Source organism: Bison bison, unplaced genomic scaffold, assembly GCF_000754665.1.
Source record: "Bison bison bison isolate TAMUID 2011002044 unplaced genomic scaffold, Bison_UMD1.0 scf7180017864506, whole genome shotgun sequence".
Classification (NCBI taxonomy): domain Eukaryota; kingdom Metazoa; phylum Chordata; class Mammalia; order Artiodactyla; family Bovidae; genus Bison; species Bison bison.
In genome coordinates, this window is record NW_011495063.1 from 2011439 (window position 1) to 2033868 (window position 22430).

Here is a 22430-nt window from a genome sequence, read left to right on the forward strand (position 1 = left end):
TTAGTAGGGAAATTTTATTTTCTTTACCCTCCAGATCATTATCTGGTTCTGTCTCTCAGATCAGTGGCTTAAATCAGCAGTGTCAGTTACAGGATGCTTTGAGACAGCTGATGGGAAGTGGGTGTAGATTTGAGCAGCAGTTAAAGTGTGATAGAAGAGATTGAAAGTGCAGTTGTCTGTCTGTGTGCCTCTCCCTCCCCTCCTGAGTGCATAACTACTTGTATTCCTGAAGAGTCGTGTGCTCTAGTTGACCCTGCAACCCCATTGGGATTTGGAACAGAAAGAAGCGTGTAGCCAGAAAGTTTGGAGCTGAAATTTAGGGATGTAAACGGTGCCGATTCAGTCATGACTTCTGTTTCTCAGCCTTCTGCTTTCACTTCTGTGCTCATTCCCTGCTTTCCTTCATACACTCCTGCCTTTTCTTGTATGCTGTGTTTCTCCATTTAATTATTCTTTTCTGTTTTCAGTCTTTCCTGTTTGCTTTGCCTCTCTTCCTCCAACCCTCTTTTTTTCTATGTGTTTCTTCTTTACTCCTGTCGTACCACACGATTGCCAGTTGTGCTCCTTGGTAGCTGCAAAGACTGAGAAACAGAATTATGGTGATAGAGTCTCATCATTCCTTTTCATCCTTGACTTACAGCTCTGACATGCCAACTTCCTTGTCTGTTGGTCATAATTCAGGGTCAGCTTGGGTCTCAGTTAGTCCTGACCCTCTCTTGTGTGTTCATTACTTCCTCTCTCTGTGGTTCTCTCCCACCATAAAATACGAAAGTGAATTAGCTAAATTGAAGGTGTTTGATACCTCATGGTCTTGGCTTTCCAGTTTTAGCTATTTGACTGTCATCTGTTGCCGCCCATTGATGTGAAGATGACCAAGCTGGGATTTTTGCGGTTGTCCTATGAGAAGCAGGACACACTTCTGAAGCTTCTGATTCTGTCGATGGCTGCTGTGTTATGTGAGTGTGCATGTGGACCTCCCTTTCTTCAGAATATGGAAGGGAGAAAATTTTGAAGAAAAAAAAAAATTAGCAATGGCTTTCTTAAATGCTTTGCTTTTCTTCCAGCAGATTGTAATGTGTTCTTTTTTAGTGTTCTCAACCAGTAGAATTTTGTGAAATCAAAAGAAACACAAGGATTGTAGAAGTTTGGACTAGTGATCATCTGGGAAAGAATGGGAAGCGTGCTGTGTCAATTTTGGTTTTTCTTAGAACTGAAAGTGGTACCAGAGACCCTGGGATACTGAGTTTTGTAAAAGATATTTGTCTTCCGTAGTTGCCTGCCTCAGTATTTCTGAAAGTCTTTCCAGCACTTATTCTGTTTTCTTAGGTTTTTCTTGCTCTTCATGAGTCATAAGTGGTCTAGATTCCCTTACTTCTTAGTTCACTCCAAAGCTAAGGTTGTGGAAAGGGGAGGTCAACGTATTAGAAGATGACCATGTAAATTAGGTGCAACACTAGTGGGTGAATGTGGTGTTATAGGCCTTGATAACAAGTAGTTAAATGTGTCCTACTTCAGTGGAAATGTGGGTATTATTGTCACGGGAAAATGAACTTCCTTGTTTCTTGTGTGTGGGAGGGATGGATAAATACTTGATTCAGTCATTATTTTGTATTTCCTGTGACTTCTGTGCTGGATAATACTACTGTCTGTGTAACATTACTATCTACTGTTGCTTTTCATGGTATATTGCCATTAAATATTAGTTCTCTGTTTTGTGCAGCATTCTCCACTCGTCTCTTTGCTGTCTTGAGATTTGAAAGTGTCATCCATGAATTTGATCCGTGAGTACCTTTGCTTGGTCTGGTATTTCCTTCAAGAAGCATTCAGGTTAATGGGTTTCAGATTCAAATTCCAGTGAACTCTTGGTAATGGGGATGTACTTTCTATGCATTTCTACAATGGTCCCCTTTTTGAAACATTTCCAGTGGAATTTGAGACCAAGTGAGTCTCTCAAACTTATAAAAAATGAGAGAGGCCTTGCTGGTGTGCCTACCTATTGCTTAAGACCTGGGTAAGCTAAGAGAAGTCTGACTTCTCAGCTTGGTTGACACTTAATGGTACAGGCTACGGGAAAGGGGACTGGGCCTGGTGTGTGTTTGAGGCTCAAGAGAAAAATCAGAGGTCGTAAACTTGAGATCCATGACTTTTTTCTGTTTAACAATTTGTGTGGTATAAATTGGGTCTGTCAGTTAAGTTCTAAGACATTGAGGAAAATTTAAAGTTGTGATTTTGATTAGGGATTTTATTAGCTAAAAAGAGGCATAGGTGAAAGACATTTACTGAGCTTCATTCTGTTCCAAGAGCTGTTGTACAGATTACCTATAAATCCTCCCAGTAACCCTATGAGATGGAGGTATTAGTGTCCCCTTTTTACAAATGTAACTGAGGCTGGCAGAGGCCATTCAAGGTCACATGTATAGTAAATGTTACATATATGGTAAATGTCACATGTATGGTAAATGTTAACACATATAATAAATGTTACATGTATAGTAAATGGAGGAGCCAAGATTTGAACTGAGGTTTGTCTCTGTTTCTAGACACTGGAGTAACTTGTATTACTGAAAGTTAAGGCTTCAATTAAAATTTAGAGAGCTAGAATCATAGAATCTTGATGCGTCATTGATATCATAAAAATAGAATATTAGGCTTATGGAACATTGATTCAAGTTTAATACCCACATAAGTTTGCAAGTTTGTCATATTGTTTTGGGTAGATATTTGAAAGCACTTTGGAGGCATACAATCATCAATTTTTTTCCCTCAGGAATGAGATAACTTACATTCTTTTGGTTCTTGATCACCAGTATGTTAGGGCTTTTTCTCACACCCTCTAGATGAGTGAACATTGAGATGAGATGGTCAGGGAAAGCAAGAGTATCTGCTCTGTAGTCATAGAGACAGAAGGGATGGTACAGATCATGTGATTTGACACTTCTTTTTGCAGAGCAGGAAGCTGATGCCCAGAGTGTGACCCCAGGCCAGACCTTTTCCCACTAACTTGCACTTCTCTGTCTCACTCTGCTGCTCCTGCCATTAGGTGAAGAACATGATTCTGACACCTGGTGACTGCCTGCTGCCCCTATCCTTTCTGTCTCTCTGACAGTTACCAAAATAACATTCGTCAGAATAAATAGAAGGATAGATATCTATGCCATCTGCTACTTTACTCACTTCAGCTGCTAAAATTTGACTGACCAAGGAGGAAATAGGGTTAGAGCAGTGGGCAGGAAAGATGGTTAGTCATAATCATCTTTAGTGATTAAACAGTTCTTTTCATTTTACTTGTTTATATTTTATTATTTGTAATAAATTTGTTAATATATATGTGATATATATAAATGAATTATATGATAAATTATATATATATATACATAATATGTTATTTGTCTTTCTTTTTTACTTTTTAAATGAGAAACTTATGGGGCTTCATAGCTTGAGCCTAAAGAACTGTGTTTTTTTGTGTATAACTCTTAAGCATTTTGTATAAAATGCTTTTTATGTGATTTTTATTTTTATGCTACCATGTAGGTGGCATTCAGAACTATTTTAAATAACAACATGAGTAGATCTGATTACAAATTTAAATACCCATTAAGAGGTGTGTGTTATAGAGTAGACTAAAAAATGTTCATCCTGCATCTGGTGTTACACCCACATCTTTAGAGATGCTCCTCACTTGAAGTTCCCCGTGTGTCCTCGTGTGTGTTATGGAAATGTTCTTTTGTGTGTCGCTGTCACTTGAAAAGAGTCGAATCTGTTGGTGCCCACATCTCAGCTGTCCTGTCTTCTGAGTGCTTGAATCTTCTGGCTGGGGCTGATGCCTACTACATGCCAGCCTGGTGAAGTGTCCTTTGTTTAATTAGCCTCCAGTTGCATTTCCTTACGAGAGAAGCAGCGTTTAACTGAGACAAACGTGGAGCTGCAAATGAGGAGACTCGTGGTAATGTGAAGTGATTTTCCTGCTTCGCATACTTTCGGGTACCAAACTGACTTTGATTGGAGTGATAAGTTCCTCGGTGGTATAACCTGAGGAGCCAGATTCACTGCACACTGGGGCGAATACCTGGGTGTGGGGAGGAGCAGACACAGTTCTTCCCTGTCTTTCTGCAGGTACTTTAATTATCGCACCACCCGGTTCCTGGCTGAGGAGGGATTTTATAAATTCCATAACTGGTTTGATGACCGGGCCTGGTACCCCTTGGGACGAATCATTGGAGGAACAATTTACCCAGGTGAGGGGAACAGGATTTTTTTTTTCCTTACAGCAGTAACTTATTTGTATAATATGGAACAGTGTGTTTTATTCCTAATATCTTTGTTTTGTGACACTTGTAATTTCATTCTGATTACAGATTCGTAAAAGTAGATCCTATATAGAAGGGAGAACGTGTATGAGAGAGTGGGAGTGGGTAGCGTTTCATAAATTCTGGACTTCTCATTGAATGCACAGGATGGAAATTTATAGGCCTCCTGCAGCTGCTATGTTAGTGTTTCTGGTGGGTTGTTGAGACCCGTGTTACCACCGTATTGATAACTTGGATTTTCCCTTTCTTATTCCCTTGCGTTCTTTGTCTTAGGGGATAACCTATTGGCCTCTCTTCTTCCTGTTGCAGGCTTAATGATCACTTCTGCTGCAATCTACCATGTCCTCCATTTTTTCCACATCACCATCGACATTCGGAATGTCTGTGTGTTCCTGGCCCCTCTCTTCTCTTCCTTCACTACCATCGTCACGTACCACCTTACCAAAGAGCTCAAGGTGAAGGATTTGGGGTGACAGGAGGCTTGGGAATGGATGTTGTTGAACCTCTCTAGTAGATGCTAAAGGGTGGGGGACTGAGAGCTTAAGAAGGGCAGGGAGCTAGGGGCTAAAGACAGCTTTTGATGAGCCGAATTGCTAGTTTCATCCCAATCCCTCCCTAGAATATGTGGTGTCTTATCATTAATAACTGTTTGTCCATATAAGGGAATGTTTGAAGGTCAAATATAAATTGTTGTATATGGAAAAAGAATTTTTGTGTTAGTTTACTCATCACAGGACTGCCTTTTTTTTTTTTTACTGTCTATTTTTGGCTGCATTTTGTCTTCATTGCTTTGGGCAGATAGCGAGGAGGGGCTGCTTATTTGTGGTGGCATCTCTTAATGCAGAGCCTGGGCTCTAGGCACATGGACTTCAGTAGTTGCGGCTCGAGGGCCCTAGAGCACAGGCTCCATGATGGCAGCGCACGGGCTTACTTGCCCTGCAGCGTGTGAATCTTCCTGGACCGGGGATCTAACCTGTGTCCGCTGCATTGGCAGGTGGATTCTTATCCACCAGGCCACCAAGGAAGACTTAGGAAAAGAATATTTAAAGTGAGATTTAGATTTTGAATCTAGTATCCCTCACAATCTAAGGGAGAGAGAAAATAGCTACAAGATATGTTCCAAAACAGGTAGTTCTTCTTACTGGAAACGGACACTTAGCTGAACAATTATTTGTTGATTTTTAAAGAAACATTTATTTAAAAATTCTGAAACCCCTTGGCTTTTATACTTAGAGTCTGTGATACGGGCTCTGCTTCCCCAGGTGTCTGCCTCGCTGACCCTGGCTCCTAGGATGCTGTTCTCTGTGGCTGTGGTGTCAGGGAGATACTGGATGTGCTAAACCAGTTGGAGGGCTTGGGAAACTTGAGTTTAGTTTGAAAGCTCTTTCATCCTTCTCCTTGCTGCCCTGTTCCAGATTTGACACTTATCAACAGACAGGTCCTTCCTCTTTCCTTGTGTGGGTTATATTTTGTTTTTCCTTTTTCCCGAGTTCACAGATTGACTCATAATATTCCAGCTCTATTATCTAAGCTGGTATCTTTAGTCTACTGTATATTATCACCTCTGTTTGTTGACTTTTTAGCTCAAATACTTATGTCTTCCTTTGTCTATGCTTGCATAGCTTTTAGGGGTGTGACTCGTGTTCCTGTGGTGTGCACATGTTGTTGAAGGGGGACTCAAATCTGGGGGTACTCCGACCCAGCCGCCCGTTCTGGGGCAGCATCTGCCTGATTTCATGGTTTGTCTGTTCTTAGCACACGTGTACTCAGTTTCAGACTTAGTACCATGGCAGGGAGGGAACTGGTTGTGAAGTGTGTAATTTTCTTGTGCTGCAAGCTTTCCTAGCATCACATCTCCCTTGCAAAGTGTCGAACTATTCTCTGGGCCCCGTAGAAGCAGATGGGACTAGTGGACCCTCTCCTCTCCCACAGCTGTGTTGGTGTTGACTTCCTGTTACCCCTCTTGTCTTACAGGATGCAGGAGCTGGGCTTCTTGCTGCCGCCATGATTGCTGTGGTTCCTGGCTATATCTCCCGGTCTGTGGCTGGCTCCTATGATAATGAAGGTAAGACTTAAAGTTCACCTTATTATCCAGTAGAGCTCTGTGAAGGGTAATAGAATCTGGGTTCAAATCTGCTATTTAGCAATAGGAAAAATGGTGTCTGGGTGAGAAGATTAGACGTGGGCAGGAAGGGACCTCAGACTGTTAAGTTTATATTCTGTCTCTCGTTTTCTCTAGAAAGGTAGCTGGTAATTTTCCTTAAATAAGGCCTCTGGCTCATCTCTGTATTCCTAAAAGGAGAGTTAGGTTTTAGGGTTGGATGGGTTTTTGTTATTGTTTATTCACTCAGTGGTGTCTGATTCTTTTGCGATCTCATTTGCTGTAGCCCACCAAGCTCCAGGGTTGAATGATACTATTGTTTTAACACTGTAATCATTTGCTTTATTTTAGATGAAAGGAATGGATATTCTTAAAACCATAATGACTTTTATTGACTTATTTCCAAATCACTGTATTTATTGAATGTTATTGGTAATCAGTGTTAGGTATTACAGAAATAGTTAATGAATAAGAGTATTGGCTTATAGCTAAGGAATTACAGAGATAGATAATGAACAAAATAATTTAGCCCATAATCTATTAATGCAGATTAATGCAGACCTATAAAAATAAATCTAACGGGCAGATAGTACTGTATGCTATGAGAGAAATATGAACAGAGTACTTTGGGAGCGCAGTGAGAGAAGAGATTCCGATTTGGGGATCAGGGAAGGCTTTTTGGAAGTAGTTGTGTTTGAACTGGGCCCTGAAGTTGGAACTTCATTAGGCAAATATTAAAGAGCGAGGCAGTCAGGGCATAAAGACCACCTTGTGGTAAAACGCAGAAGCAAGGTGGTGCTTGATAGTATGGGATATCATTAGGACTCAGATAGCAGGTTCAGTGCCTGAAAAGAAGAGTAGCAATAATGACTAACACTGAGTGCTTGCTGCAGGCTAGATTCTGTTGCAAGTGCTTTACATGCAGTGGTTAAATTGGTCTTTATGACACATTTATGAAGTAGACACTATTATGGACTCTTTTTCTTTTACCAGAAACTAATTCAAAGAGATGTAGAGCAGTTACACTGTTACTGGGTTGTAGGTCTGAGATATGCAGGTAGTTTGTTGCAGATCAGGATTTAATATCCCAGTGTGGCTTTATTGAATTTTGTGTTCCTTCTGCAGGGATTGCCATCTTTTGCATGCTGCTTACCTATTACATGTGGATCAAAGCAGTCAAGACTGGTTCCATCTACTGGGCAGCAAAGTGTGCCCTTGCTTACTTCTACATGGTAACTCTTCACTCCCTTCTTCCAGGAGTCTCTCTATGTTTGCATACCTGTTGGGATTAACTGATGTAAACTGGAAGTAGCTCTTGGGGTTTGAGACCATAGAGTAGAGGACAGAAGCCTTTATGGTCTCTTGTGTCCATACAAAGCCTAACCCAAGGCAGGCGGATGATAAGATAGAGGAAATTATTTTTAATTTTTAGAGGTCTCCAGATACTGTATTTCTTATGGATACATATTGGTTGGCTAGCTCTCTTTTCTGATATGTTTCCCTTAAATTTTTCCTTTCCTAACACATACTTTTTTCTGTTCAATCTTTCATTAACCCTGAGACTTCTTCCCTTAACTGTTTCGCTTGCTCACCTTTCACGTGTATCCCTAAATCCTCCATGTGACCTTATAGTAGGTCGCATCCAGATTAACGCCGAGGGTTAGGGGCCTTTTGTTTTGTGATCACAATGACAAGAGCCATATAGAACAGAGGACTGAGTTAACAGTAATGGGTTTAATTTGATTTTCCTGTTTAAAGAAGTCAGTTACTTAAACTGTTTAAACCACTTGGCATTAATAAAATTTTTGGTTACTATAAAAAGGTGTTCTGTAAAAAGGTCACAGGTAACAAGGAGGAGTGCTGAGAGGAGCTGTCCTTTTTCCTCCTGTCCTAGGTCTCTTCCTGGGGAGGTTATGTGTTCTTGATCAACTTGATCCCTCTTCATGTACTAGTGCTGATGCTCACGGGACGTTTCTCGCACCGGATCTACGTGGCGTACTGTACTGTCTACTGCCTGGGCACCATTCTTTCCATGCAGATCTCCTTTGTGGGTTTCCAGGTGAGCCCTAGACTGAATGGAGTTTTTAGTTTCTTCCGCTTTTTTCCTGATCATCTCCAACTAAATTGATTTATCTTGGATTCTGGTGAGGATGTTAAAACTTACAGGTCTGACCTTGGACTGCTTGTGTTAACTGAAACAACAGAATCATTGGTCAATAAAGTCTGCCCCCTGAGAGGGTTAATATTTGTTCATGTCGTTTAATTGCTCTTAAGTTAGCTTAAGTTTGGGGAGAAGCAGGGGTATTTTGGTAGAACTGAGTTGATGTGAGTGATCACAGTTATCTTTTTCAGTCCTTCTTAATGTGAATGATCCCATTCAGTAGTAATGACCCCTGAACTTGTTAATGGGGCCAAGTAATTAAGTCCTTTAGGAAGCAGAACATAGACCTTTTAACCACATTACTCCATAGGGTTAAGAGACAGCTATTAAATCCGAGGAATGATGCGATATGTGTGATTTTTCATGTAAAATTCTTACGAAAAGTGGAACCCTTATTCAGCTCAGCAAGTATTCCTTTGCTCATCCCCTACAATGTGCAATTTGCTAATAACTGGGAAACGTAAAAAGTAAAGATGTGATCCTGGTCCTTAAGGAAGTCTTTCTGGGAAAGACACCCATGTAGCTCTCTGTGATGTAGTGGTCCTAGAAATGTAGTCTTGGACCAGCAGGCTCAGCAGCATCAGGGAATACATTAGAAATGCAAATTCAGGATTTGAATCTACTGAGTTTCAGAAGCTCTGGCGGTGGGGCTCAGCTGTCTGTGTCTGAACACCCCCTCTTCATTCTACCATGATTATGCTGCCTGGTGGAGTTTGAGAACCGTTTGTCTAAGTTACAGGAGAGATCTAAGGTGTGTAGATACAGAGGAGAGCAATGGATTTCAGCTTGGCAGAGTAGGAGGCAATAGTATTTGCTTGGGGCCTTGAAGGGAATTTTAATGAGTGCAAATTTTGGGAAAATGAGAAAATTACAGTCGAGGCTCAAGAAATAGCCTGAGCAAAGGCCAGACATGTGATATTGATAGAGTATGGTACACTTTGGACTCCAGGTATTCTGTGGAAATGTGGCAGGTAAATTAGACCCTCCCCTGGATTGGCCCTAATTCCTTGGTAGCCTCAGAACTCATTGGACCCTTTGGTCTGAACTTGGTCTGGATAATTCAGGTCAAGGCTGGACCCGTTGTTTTCCTGACATTCTCACACATCTGCTTTCACCTGCAGCCCGTCCTTTCATCAGAGCACATGGCAGCCTTTGGGGTGTTTGGTCTCTGCCAGATTCATGCCTTTGTGGATTATCTACGCAGCAAGTTGAATCCACAGCAATTTGAAGTTCTTTTCCGAAGTGTCATCTCCCTAGTGGGCTTTGTCCTTCTCACCATTGGAGCTCTCCTCATGCTGACAGGTAGGAAAGGCTTTTAGTATTAAGTATAAATGGGTATGAACATAGCATAAACTCCAAAAACATGGGTTATTTCCTGACCACAGGAAGATGCATTCTTTTTCTCCCCTTTGTCTTGATTTCATGCATATAAAATCCATATTACACACTCAATCCATTTGTCAGCCAGTGTTTGGATTCAGCATAGAAAAAAGATCTTATTAGATCAGTATTTAATCTCAGAAGACTCACACTTGGTAACAGAACTATATTTACCATGCTTATCTTTCTCTTTTTTTTGTCCTTTTCTTTCCTATATTGGTAGGGTAGGAGAAATCCTAACATTGTTTGCCCTACAACGTGACTTCATCTAATCCTAAATGACAGAACTGTGTCTGTTTAGTTTGGTTAGCATTGCACATTTTCCTCACGTGATGTCTCAGAGTCTAATTTGATTTTGCCCAGTCCTCTGTATTGTCTAATTCAGAGCAACACTGGAGGACGGCCTGACTTAGTTTATAGCATTGGCCTTGGTTTGACCAGATTTAGTCTAACCCTTCCAGGAAGCATTTCCACCTTCCTTCTCTGAGTTTATCATACAGCCTGACTTTATTCTGCTGACTGTGCTGACATAAGTACTCTCAAATTTGAAAGAAAGGAATCAGTGAAGTTCTCAAGGTATTCGTGACATTTAGACAAAAACCTAGTCTTGCTTTGTCTCAGAGAATCTTATTAAAATGGAAAGTTATGATTAGTTAGGATCAGATGTTATTTTGTTTCAGAAGTAATTGTGAAATATTTGTTGCCTCTTTGCTGCTAGGAAAAATATCTCCCTGGACGGGGCGTTTCTACTCACTGTTGGACCCTTCCTATGCTAAGAACAACATCCCCATCATCGCCTCCGTGTCTGAGCATCAGCCTACGACCTGGTCCTCGTACTATTTCGACCTACAGCTTCTTGTCTTCATGTTTCCAGGTCTGTCTGCCTTGTTCTGAAGTGGTCTTCTTTGCAAGAATTATTTGATTGAAAATAAGTAAAATACCCCCATCCGTATATTTTTATTGTTTTTGTTTTTTGCCTGTGTATTTATGTGGTACAGAAGATGGCTAAACACGTTTTTCTAATATTTGAAGCAGAATGGAAATCAGAAGTTGAACAATTGCAGATACTGGCAAGTTCAGAGTGTCACAGTTTTCTGTTCAGTTGTATTATAAAATTCAACTCTAATTCAGATTTTTTTTTAGTACTTCTAGTGTACCCAACCCCTCATCCCTGACTCCTTCCCATTTATCTTCTTGATATTATTTTGATAGTAGGCATAGCTGATTGTAAAGCTTCTTCATCTAACTTACCTTCTGGCCAGTTCAGAGATAAGAATTTACCACTGGTAGGGAACTTTTTTTTTTAATTGAAATAACTATATTTTTTCTTACTATGAAAATAAGTTGTCTTTTATACGAAGAGAGACAAATATTAAAGTTTCAGGAGTTCTCACCACACACCTGTTGCTCCTGTTAACAGTTGGAATGTATATTCATCCAGTTGTTTACTGATTAAAAGTCAGATGATAAGAGTTTTTCTCCTGACTTCTAAAATTTTATAATCATAATTTGTTATTTAGGATTACGTCAGTGAAATAGTGTTTAAGATACAGCATTTGTTAATTTTTTAAGTACAGAGGTATGTAAAGAAGGTGGCAAATGGTCCATAAACTTCCAAAGCAAAATTTTAATTGATGTGTTTTATTCTGTTTTATAAATATTCTGTAGTTAAATACCTCCTTTATGTTGGACATTTAGGTGGTTTCAGATTTTGTGCTATTTTAGAGTGCCATAGTAACATCTTTGCATGTGTCTGATTGTTTTTCCAGCTCTTCACTTCTTTTTTCCCTTTATTTTTGTAGTTGGTCTCTATTACTGCTTTAGCAACCTGTCTGATGCCCGGATTTTCATCATCATGTATGGTGTGACCAGCATGTACTTTTCAGCTGTAATGGTGAGGAATGCCCTCAGTCCTAGTGCAGCTTTCCATCTTGACTCCGGGGGTTTTCTTCTTCCCCCAGCACGGGAGGATGCAGTGCTGGGATGCCCTCAGTCCTGGTGCAGCTTTCCATCTTGACTCCGGGGGTTTTCTTCTTCCCCCTGCACGGGAGGAGTCAGTGCTGACAGCTGTGCAGAGGCTTCCTTCTGAGCACTTGAGGGGCTGCGTGGTAAAGCTGCTCACTGTTGTTGACCTTTCCCGGGAAGGTACAGGGTACTCACATTTTCTGATTGTGAGGCCCACCTTTCTTGGATTTGTACCCTTGTGTCAGGGAGAGGCCCTGTGCAGGTTCTTTCCCCCGTCTTCCTGGAGTCTCAGAAAGGGAGATGATGTTTTTTTCTTAAAGGCTTGGGTGCTGAGTGCCAGATTGTTAAAAGGAGAGAGGAGAGATTTTATATATTGCAGTTAAAGACAGTGCTTCTCAGACTTTTTTGATTCCAAACCACGATTAAGAAATACTTTTTATAGCCTGTCATTACTCAAGATGTACATACATTCATACATGTAGAACTGGGGGGAAAAAAAAAAGTTTAAAAAAAACCCACATAACTTCTATTTTAGATGTGTCAAGTATTTTCTCTCCTTTTTGTTCTGTTCCATTGACAGACCATGTTTGTTGAAAACCCCTAAACAGATGTCATCATCTACTAATAGGTTGAAACCTGTAATTTGTAAAACACCAATTACATTGTGATCTCACTTCCTGTTTTTTAGGTGCGTCTGATGCTGGTGTTGGCGCCTGTTATGTGCATTCTTTCTGGCATTGGAGTCTCTCAGGTGCTGTCCACTTACATGAAGAATTTGGACATAAGTCGACAAGACAAGAAGAGCAAGAAACAGCAGGATTCTACTTACCCTATTAAGAATGAAGTGAGAAGCGACACATAGAACAGGCTGGGGGAACTGCGTGTGTTGTGTGTGTGCACACACGTGTGCAAGCATCTGTGGGGTGTTTTTTGAGTGAGGGGGAGTAAAGTGGAACACTGTCACCAGAAGTTAGGATTAATTCATATAGCCTCTCACTTATTTTGGTTCATTTTTTCTAAATCATTGACTGTCTGTAAGAAGCTGTTCTGTGCTATTGTAAATTTAATTTGGTTTACGACACAATTCTTCTTGTCTAGGTGGCAAGTGGCATGATACTGGTCATGGCTTTCTTTCTCATTACCTACACCTTCCACTCGACCTGGGTGACCAGTGAGGCCTACTCTTCTCCCTCCATTGTGCTGTCTGCTCGTGGTGGAGATGGCAGTAGGATCATTTTTGATGATTTTCGAGAAGCGTACTATTGGCTTCGTCACAATACTCCAGAGGTGAAAATTTGGGAGGTGTGGGATTGTGGGGTAGGAGGACGGGAAAGACATTTGCTGTTACAGTGAATCAAATAGCTTTTAGATGGTAGAAAGCTTGGAGAAATTGAAACTATAGAACCTGGTGCTGAATGGGCCTTAAAGGTCAACCTCCACTCAAGTTAGGATGTCTTCTGTAGCAGTGCTTCCTGGTTCAGATTATCTGCACTCTGCTTGGACATTTGTATTGACAGCATGGTGACATTATTGTGAGGTAGGCCATCCCAATTATAAAAGAGAAAGGTTAACAGTAATGCATGTTTATTGTAGAAAAATCAGAAAACAGAAGCAAAAAACAAAGACACAAATTTTCTATAAAGGATCACCTAATGATAACCACTTTTAATATTTTGGTTTATACCTTTGGAGCATTTCCTTTCCAGTAGTTACTGAGATTGGCAATTGTGAGTTAGATTCTTATAAGAATTTCTTTTTATTTATTCGTCATATCCTGCGATTTATCCCCTCCCACCTCCTACCTCCTTTCTTTATAGGAGCTGATTTTTATGATATTGTTTATGATCATTTTTTATGATGATCATTTCTCTGATGACACCAAGCTGTTTATTTGGAAATATTACATAGCTCCCTACACCTCCCATGCCATTATGTTTATTTTTATAAGATTATCTGGAATGAAAGTATTGGCAATGTTGGATTGTATAATTTGCCTTAAGATTTCATTATGGTATACAAAGGTAGGACCAGGTGCCAAGATTTATTTTCTTGTTAGGCACTCATTATTCTGCAAAGAGTCAGACACAACTGAACGACTGAACTGAACTGAACTGATTCTGTAAAGATGTTAATTAGCTATATGTTAATTCCTGTCAAATGCCCTTCCACTACTAGTATTTTATTTTTGGAGTTGGTGAGACACTTGTAATTTCTGTTTCTCATTCTTCTTTTCAGGATGCGAAGGTCATGTCATGGTGGGATTATGGCTACCAGATTACAGCTATGGCGAATCGGACGATTTTAGTGGATAATAACACGTGGAATAATACTCATATATCTCGAGTAGGGCAGGTAAGGTGAAGGGGTCATTTGAGTGTTTGATGCACAGGGTCTCATGGGAAATACTTCTCCACCAGGGATCATATGGCCTGGAATTTCGCTCTGAGAAATGTGCATGTGTTTTTCTAGGCAATGGCATCCACAGAAGAAAAAGCCTATGAGATCATGAGGGAGCTTGATGTCAGCTATGTGCTGGTCATTTTTGGAGGCCTCACTGGGTATTCTTCAGATGGTAATGAAATTGATTATATTTCTAGCTACAAGACTAAGAAAACTAGATGAAATCTACTTTTCTATCCTTTTACTAATCTTATCAACATATTTTCTTAGTTGATACGTATATGCAACTTGAGGTTTGGTTATTTTGATTTTTGTTTCAAACAAGTAGGAAGTAGATGTAAAGAATTCTCATGCATGTATGAAAAGTGAAAGTGTTAGTCACTCAGTCATGTCTGACTCCTTGTGACCCTATGGAGTGTAGCCTGCTGTGCTCTTCTGTCCATGGGATTCTCCAGGCAAGAATAGCCATTTCTTCCTCCAGGGGATCTTCCCAACCCAGGGATTGAACTGGGTCCCCTGCATTGCAGGCGTATTCTTTACCATGAGCCTCCAGGGAAGCTCCATGCAAGTATGCTGCTGCTGCTAAGTTGCTTCAGTCGTGTCCGACTCTGTGCGACCCCATAGACGGCAGCCCACCAGGTTCCCCTGTCCCTGGGGTTCTCCAGGCAAGAACACTGGAATGGGTTGCCATTTCCTTCTCCAATGCATGAAAGTGAAAAGTGAAAGTGAAGTTGCTCAGTCGTCTTTGACTCTTAGTGACCCCTTGGACTGCAGCCTACCAGGCTTCTCCGCCCATGGGATTTTCCAGGCAAGAGCACTGGAGTTGGGTGCCATTGTAAGTATGGCATGTTATAATTGTCTGAAGACCTAGGAATAGTTCCACAAGCAGTGAACAATAAAGAAAATAAGGCCTCTGAAAATGAGCTTAAGAATTAGCATTTTTTAGTGGGTTTAAGCCATAGAATCATCTCCCAACTTAAAATGTTTCTCATATATATATATATATATGTGTGTGTGTGTGTGTGTATATATACATATATATATATGGCATATGTTAACCATGTTCCTTATAATTATTAGCAAATCCTGTGGTTAGAAGAATCATCCAAATACAGTTCTCTGCCTCAAAAAAACCTTGAAAAACTTAAAGCAATACCTGTTTCAACTTTAAAAGGTTAAACACTTCTGAAAGTTTATAATAAAAATGGTGCTTCTGCTTCTAAACCACCTTATAATATCAGTTCCCAGGAAAATTATTCCTTCAGTTATTTCTTCTAGTACTTATATTCATATTTCTAAATAATATGTATATTCTATTCACAGATCGATCATTTTAGATACACTTTATCAACTTCTTGTACTAGATAAGGAATTTAGTTCTCTGTATTTCCCTCTCCCCCTTCTCATCTTGAATCTTCTCATTAGAGTTAGTGATCAGTTTTTGGTTAAATCCAGATAAAGCGTTTTCACAATCATGACTAAATAAATACTGTGCACTGCTGAGTCAACCTGTACACTGGGGTTAACATTCTTATCTAGAATAACTTGTTTTCCTGCAGTTAATAATTACCTCTTATTTCTATCTTAATTTTCTTTGACTATATGGTTGCTTCTTAGAGATGTTCAAATTTTAGATTATATCTGGCTTCTGATATGGACAGACTTACCGGATTCACCTGGATTGAATGTATAAAGTGTCAGTATAATGTAGTAAGACTAGTTTCTATGTGTGTCTTGTACAGGCAGAGGAGGAATGACAATAGCCGGGCTGTGTTCCCGTGGACTTGCACTTTCACAAACAATTGCTTCGGCACTATTTGGTTATGTGTGACTCTAGGTTTTTTTCTTATTGATAATAATAATATATGCAAAAAGTACAGAAAGTTTTTTGTGTATGTATGTTTGTGTGCTTATGTGTTTGTATGCATATGTATTTTTATATGTGTGAATGTATACACATAGGTGGTAGAAATAGATGGTTCCCTAAAATCTTTAGTATTCCATGAGACATATATGTATCTGTCTACCACATTTTCTTATTAGGTCATCTGTTGATAGACTGAGGTTATTTCCATATCTGGTTTATTTTGAGTAATGCTGCAGTGAATACTGATTCCTCTTGGGAATAGTGATTTCATTTCTTCTGGGTATATATCCCAAGAAATGGGATTTCTGGATTACATGGTGGTTCTATTTTGAGTTTTTTGAGGAACCTACTTACTGACTCCTATAGTGTCTGTACCAATTTAGATTACAACCAGCAGTGCACAAGGATTCCCTTTATTTAGCATCTTTACCAGCATGACTTTTGTCTTTTTGACAAGAGTCATTCTAGCAGGTATGTGGTGATGCCTCATTGTAGTTCTGATTTGCCTGCGTGCATGCTCAGTTGCTCAGTGGTGTCCAAGTCTTTGCGACCCGTTGACTGTAGGGCATGCCAGGCTTCCCTTGTCCTTCACTGTCTTCTGGAGTTTGCTCAAACTCATGTCCAGTAAGTTGGTGACGCTATCCAACCATCTCATCCTCTTTCGCCCCCTTTTCCTCCTGCCCTCCATCTTTCCCAGCATCATGGTCTTTTCCAGTGAGTCAGCTCTTCACGTCAGGTGGCCAAAGTATTGGAGTTTCAGCTTCAGCAGCAGTCCTTCCAATGAGTATTCAGGACTGATTTCCTTTAGGATGGACTAGTTTGATCTCCATGCTGTCCAAAGGAGTCTCAAGTCTTCTCCAGCATTCCAATTCAAAAGCTTCAGTTCTTCGGCACTCAGCCTTCTTTATGGTACAACTCTTACATCCTTACATGACTACTGGAAAAACCATAGCTTTGACTATACAAACTTTTATTAACAAAGTGATGTCTCTGCTTTTTAATACACTATCTAGGTTTGTCATAGCTTTCCAAGGAGCAAGCATCTTTTAATTTCATGGCTGCAGTTACCATGAGCAGTGATTTTGGAGTTCAGGAGAATAAAATCTGTCACTGCTTCTACTTTTTTCCCATCTATTTGCCATGAAGTGATGGGACCAGATGCCATGATCTTAGTTTTTTGAATACTGAGTTTTAAACCAGCTTTTTCACTCTCTTCTTTCACCCTCATCACAATGCTCATTAGTAGCTTTCTTATTTTTATAACTTTACAGTTATATGGTACTGTATGCCACTAGGAAAGGATTAGAAATAATGAACTTTCATTATGTGATTTAGCTGTAGCTACCTTGGTATAAAGCAGTTTTTTCTTTTTCTAGACATCAACAAATTTCTGTGGATGGTCCGGATTGGAGGGAGCACAGATACAGGGAAACACATCAAGGAGCACGATTATTATACTCCAACTGGGGAGTTTCGTGTGGACCGTGAGGGCTCTCCAGTGCTGCTCAACTGCCTTATGTACAAGATGTGTTACTACCGATTTGGACAGGTTTACACAGAAGCCAGTAAGTGATTCCTGAGAACCTTAACAACAGTAAGAAGAGTAGTAGCTAACACATACAGGATATTTTTTATATTCCAGGCACTGCTCTAAATGCTTTATTTCTACTAATTCATGTAATCCTTACAGCAGTCCAAAAGGTTGATGCTAATATTATTCCCATTTTATATGTGATGAAATTGAGGTACAAATAGGTTCCTTAACTGCACAAGTTCCTATAACTAGTGCTGAGTCAGGTTAAACTCAGGCAGTCTGGCTCTAGAAAAGTCTGTGCTTTTATTCATTACTTTTTTTTACCTCTCAGTAAAAGGTGTTTTACTGGAGAAAGGATTATGAAAGGGAATAGAGTATGATAAAGGACTTTACATTTCTTCAGATAAATTGAAAGGAATGTGCTTAGGTTAAGTCTTTCCTTCTGACTCACAATTTCTTGGCTCTGCAATTGGGACTGTTTCGTGGATGCAGGCTGTGACATCTGGAAAGTTCTTCTCTGTCCCATGGAAGGGTTACTGGTGTGTCCCAGAGGTCCTGGGTGGTAGTCCTCAGGAATAGAGGTGCTTGGAGGTCAGGCCTCTGTCTTTTAGAAGAGAGAACCTCCGTGGACTCTGCCAAGCACCATCTTGAGGAAGATGTGAGTTAGGCTAGCACTCAATTTGACCTTCCTGACTGATGTCCTTTTTTGTAGGCCCTACTCTCTACACAAACTGCATGCTAGGGAGTAACATTCCAGTGGGATGATTTAGCACATGGACTTACTGTTTCCTTAGGAAATGAGCACTGTAGAAAGAAATTTATCGTCTTTTTTCCTGCCTTTCTAGAGCGTCCACTAGGCTATGACCGTGTCCGGAATGCTGAGATTGGGAATAAAGACTTCGAGCTTGATGTCCTAGAAGAAGCATACACCACAGAACATTGGCTGGTCAGGATATACAAGGTGAGCAGGTGTTACACTGTGAAAGCAGCTCTAGTGCTTAAAAATAGGCCACGTATTTCTAAAATAGGGATATTTCTGTGTCTGAAAAATAGCCTGCTTGGAATTTTTCTTTTATTTTAGATTGTTCTTAGTAGACACCCCAGTCTGCTGTCATTCTGGCAGTGGTTACAGTGATATTTTCCCAGTTGGAGTTAGGCTTGGTCTGTTTTAGTAATTCTCAGGCTTGGGGGAGGTAGTAGGAGAGTGTATGTGTTGTTCGAACTATGTTTTCTTCTCTCCCACTGAAGAATTTATGGCACAGAGAGTCACATCAGTTCAGTTCAGGCGTTCAGTCATGTCCATGGACCGCAGCACGCCAGGCCTCTCTGTCCATTACCAACTCCTGGAGTCTGCCCAGACTCATGTCCATCGAGTCAGTGATGCCATCCAACCATCTCATCTTCTGTCGTCCCCTTCTCCTCCCACCCTCAATCTTTCCCAGCATCAGGGTCTTTTCAGATGAGTCAGCTCTTCGCATCAGGTGGCCAAAGTGTTGGAGTTTCCGCTTCAATATCAGTCCCTCCAATGAACACTCAGGACTGATCTCCTTTAAGATGGACTGGTTGGATCTCCTTGCAGTCCAAGGGACTCTCAAGAGTCTTCTCCAACACCACAGTGCAAAAGCATCAATTCTTCAGTGCTCAGAGTCACATAGAAGTGTGTTACATCTCTTACATAAGAAAAGGTTGAGAACCTTTGCTGTATTTGGAGGATAGATCATTTACACAGCTCCTTACAAGGTACCCTGAGAAGCTCAGCAGAGAATAGCTAGTCTCACACCAGAGGCAAACCAGGGAGCAGAATCCAGTGTAACGCCTTCCTGTCTGGGTGAACCCAACTCAGTAGAAAAGCTCTCCTGTGCTGACCTGATTATAAACGTTAAACTGATACCTTTGTGTTGCAGGTGAAGGACCTGGATAATCGAGGCTTGTCAAGAACATAAATGTTACGTCTGGTTCTGATCTGCTTCGCACTGAGTGCGTCCCATTTAGGGCGCTGAAGATGGTTTAAAAAATATGCAGTTGATATGAACAGAGCGCGATGAGATTAGAATTGTCCGGAGGTTTTGCCCTGGGCAGTGTGGGCTGGGCCAAATGGAATGATCTTTTAATTCTGAGCAGGTTACCAAATGAAATGTCATGGCTTTACTTTGGTCAATTAAAGGGGGGAATTTTTTTTAAATGTGCCTTATTTGTTTTGACTTATAACTGATTTGAGGAAGCCTAAAGTTTATGCCAGGCTGGTAGAAGGACAGAGAGCAGACCTCATCTGTGGTCTTAGCTCTCTAAATGAGCCATGTATGGGGGCATTCTGTCATTCTCCCTCTCTCAAATCAGGAAAACTATCAAGGACTAGCTGATCCTACATACACAGTTTTGTCATTTCAAAAACTGCAGCACCTAGCCCAATGCCTTGCACATAGTGGGTGCTCATTAAGCATTTACTGAATGAATAAAAGTTCACGGGACCAGAGGAGTGCCATTTCTGGGTAGGAAAGGCAGCTGTGTTGCCATAATGTCTCTGTTCAACATTGCTTGTCCTTAGCGGTGCTTTGACTACAAAGGGACAGGAGGTAGCTACCCAGACCTGATCACACCAGTCTTCTTTGGGACTAGCCTAGTTATTTTTGTGTGTTTTTATTTTTGAGCAGGAGTTCATCCAGGGAGACTAAATCAATAGTTTTGAAGACTTGAGGCAAACAGTACAGTGTTCTCAATGGAACAGAAGAATCTCCTCCAACATTATGTATAGAACTTGATGGTCAGTAGGTGTTCTTGAATTAGCTGACTTGTAACCATACATAGCTATTTGAAGTCTCGCTTTTTAGCGTTCTCACCCATCCATGATATAGTCCATGTCTCTGCTAGTTTCCTTTAGCTTGTGCACTCAGCCTGTTGGTTTTACTTAAAGGTGAGCTGCTTTTGTCCCTTTGTCTCAGCTTCTTTATTATTACATCTTACTAAGAAGCTCTGTGATCTGGTTTTGAAGGCCTTGCCAAGTTAGCTACAGAAAGCACAGGAGTCCCATCATATTTAATGTCAGGACAAACAGCCTTATGTTCAGTTATACTAGGGTATTTTAAGACTTACATCAGTGAGATATATAAACCCTTAGTTATTTGAAAAAAAAAAAGAAAAAGGTAACTCTTTTCTGTTACCTGTTTAAGAAATAGGAGCAATGACATGACTTTGAGATAAGTCAGAATGGTGTTCCTAAAGGTGTACCTGTGTACCCAGGAAGCAGCCTTCCAAGACAATTTATGAATCAGGTGCTTCAATTGTGGGTGAGATTTAGAACTGATGTTAAGACTTGACTTACTGTATGTAAATACATGATTTATATACAGAATTCCTTCCTAGTGGAAGAGGTTGTTCTAAGGTGGTTTTTTTTTTTTTTTTTTAAACCAATGGGATACCAGAGATCATTAGTGTCTTCCTCTGTAAGCATGATAACCCTTTATCACCGCACTTGCTGCTCTTATGATTTTGTTACTTTCTAGACTACATGAAGCTATATATATATTTTTTTTAATTACTTGTAATTTCCACTTTACAGTGAACTGAGTGTAAAAAAACATTAATTCTAAAAAGAGACAACACTGTTTTCAACCCCCCTCAGAGGTACCCAAAGGTTCAGGTACTTTCAACTCTGCTGATTCTCACATTACTTACCTCTATATCATTAAATAACTTGCTTTATTTTGCTCTGTGTTGGGTCTTCAATTTTTAGTATCATCTGTTGACTTTCTGGTGTGGAAAATGAGGATTTAGCTCTTTTTCACCATCCTGCTATTCCCATGGACACATCCTTAGCATCTCAAGGTTCTATTACAGTTATGGTTGAGGTTAACTCAGTAGTTTTTACCTTAAGGCTGTTCACAACGAGACCATGTGGTGTACTGCAACAAGTTTTGTTTTTTTTTTCTGTATAACTTTTGAGGGGGCGAGGTTTTTCATTGGTGTTCTGTAGCTGTCACTAATTTCTCCCCTAGTTCTCCTTCATTTGTGCCGGCTTCCTTATGGTGTGTTCAGATCCACCAGGTATTCATTCTTAGCAGTGCCTTCTGTTTGGTGTATTCCAGTTTGGACTTGGTGTCGTGTGTCCTTTCACTGTCATATTGTGTGTTAATCTCCTGACTTCTTTCTTGCTTTATCACCACTACCTTCCTGAAAAAGTGTATGGGAGGTAATTTCTTGAGATCGTGAGTGTCTGTTGTCACACTTGAATCATAGGTTAGCTTGGTGTAGAGCTCCAGGTTGGGAATAACTTTTCCTTAGAATTATTTTTGAAGGCATTGGCCCATTGCTTTCTGTCTTCCAAATGCTGAGAAGTGCAATGATATTCCGATTCATAATTTTTTTTGTATGTGTCCATTCCATCTCATTCCCTCCCCAGACTCTTAGTATTCTTCCCTTTGTATGTAAAATTTGAAATTTTCCCAATAATGTATCCAGAAAGCTGGGTACTTTAAACTTGGAAAAATACGAAAAAAATACGGAACGTCAAGTTCTTCAGTCTGGGAAATTTCCTTCAGTTGTTTCTGGATTCCCCCAACTCCCTTTTACATTCTGAAAAACAAGTTATTTGGATTTTAGACTTCTTGGATTAGTCTTCCAATATTCTTATATTTATTCCTCTGTTTTCTATGTTTATTCTTCCTTCTGGAGACCTCCTAAACTTTTTTTTCCTATCTATTTTGTTTCCTTTTTTCCTA

The 22430-nt window shown here is 40.2% G+C and overlaps 1 protein-coding gene across 2 annotated transcripts in view; it reads left to right on the forward strand.

Moving 5' to 3' along the window:
* The window catches only part of STT3A (STT3A, subunit of the oligosaccharyltransferase complex (catalytic)), a 22863-nt gene extending 1448 nt beyond the window's left edge, over positions 1-21415 (forward strand). For both annotated transcript variants that reach the window (XM_010829465.1, XM_010829466.1), the window contains exons 2-18: positions 824-956; positions 1721-1781; positions 4114-4235; positions 4617-4762; positions 6282-6372; positions 7534-7640; positions 8303-8467; positions 9691-9871; positions 10668-10823; positions 11752-11843; positions 12603-12758; positions 13013-13201; positions 14150-14266; positions 14384-14486; positions 17558-17746; positions 18561-18676; positions 19620-21415. In XM_010829465.1, the coding sequence (XP_010827767.1) occupies positions 869-956; positions 1721-1781; positions 4114-4235; positions 4617-4762; positions 6282-6372; positions 7534-7640; positions 8303-8467; positions 9691-9871; positions 10668-10823; positions 11752-11843; positions 12603-12758; positions 13013-13201; positions 14150-14266; positions 14384-14486; positions 17558-17746; positions 18561-18676; positions 19620-19658 (2118 nt within the window). In that variant the 5' untranslated portion in view covers positions 824-868 and the 3' untranslated portion in view covers positions 19659-21415. The remainder of the gene's footprint in view (positions 1-823; positions 957-1720; positions 1782-4113; positions 4236-4616; positions 4763-6281; positions 6373-7533; positions 7641-8302; positions 8468-9690; positions 9872-10667; positions 10824-11751; positions 11844-12602; positions 12759-13012; positions 13202-14149; positions 14267-14383; positions 14487-17557; positions 17747-18560; positions 18677-19619) is intronic.
* The last annotated feature ends 1015 nt before the right edge of the window (positions 21416-22430 follow it).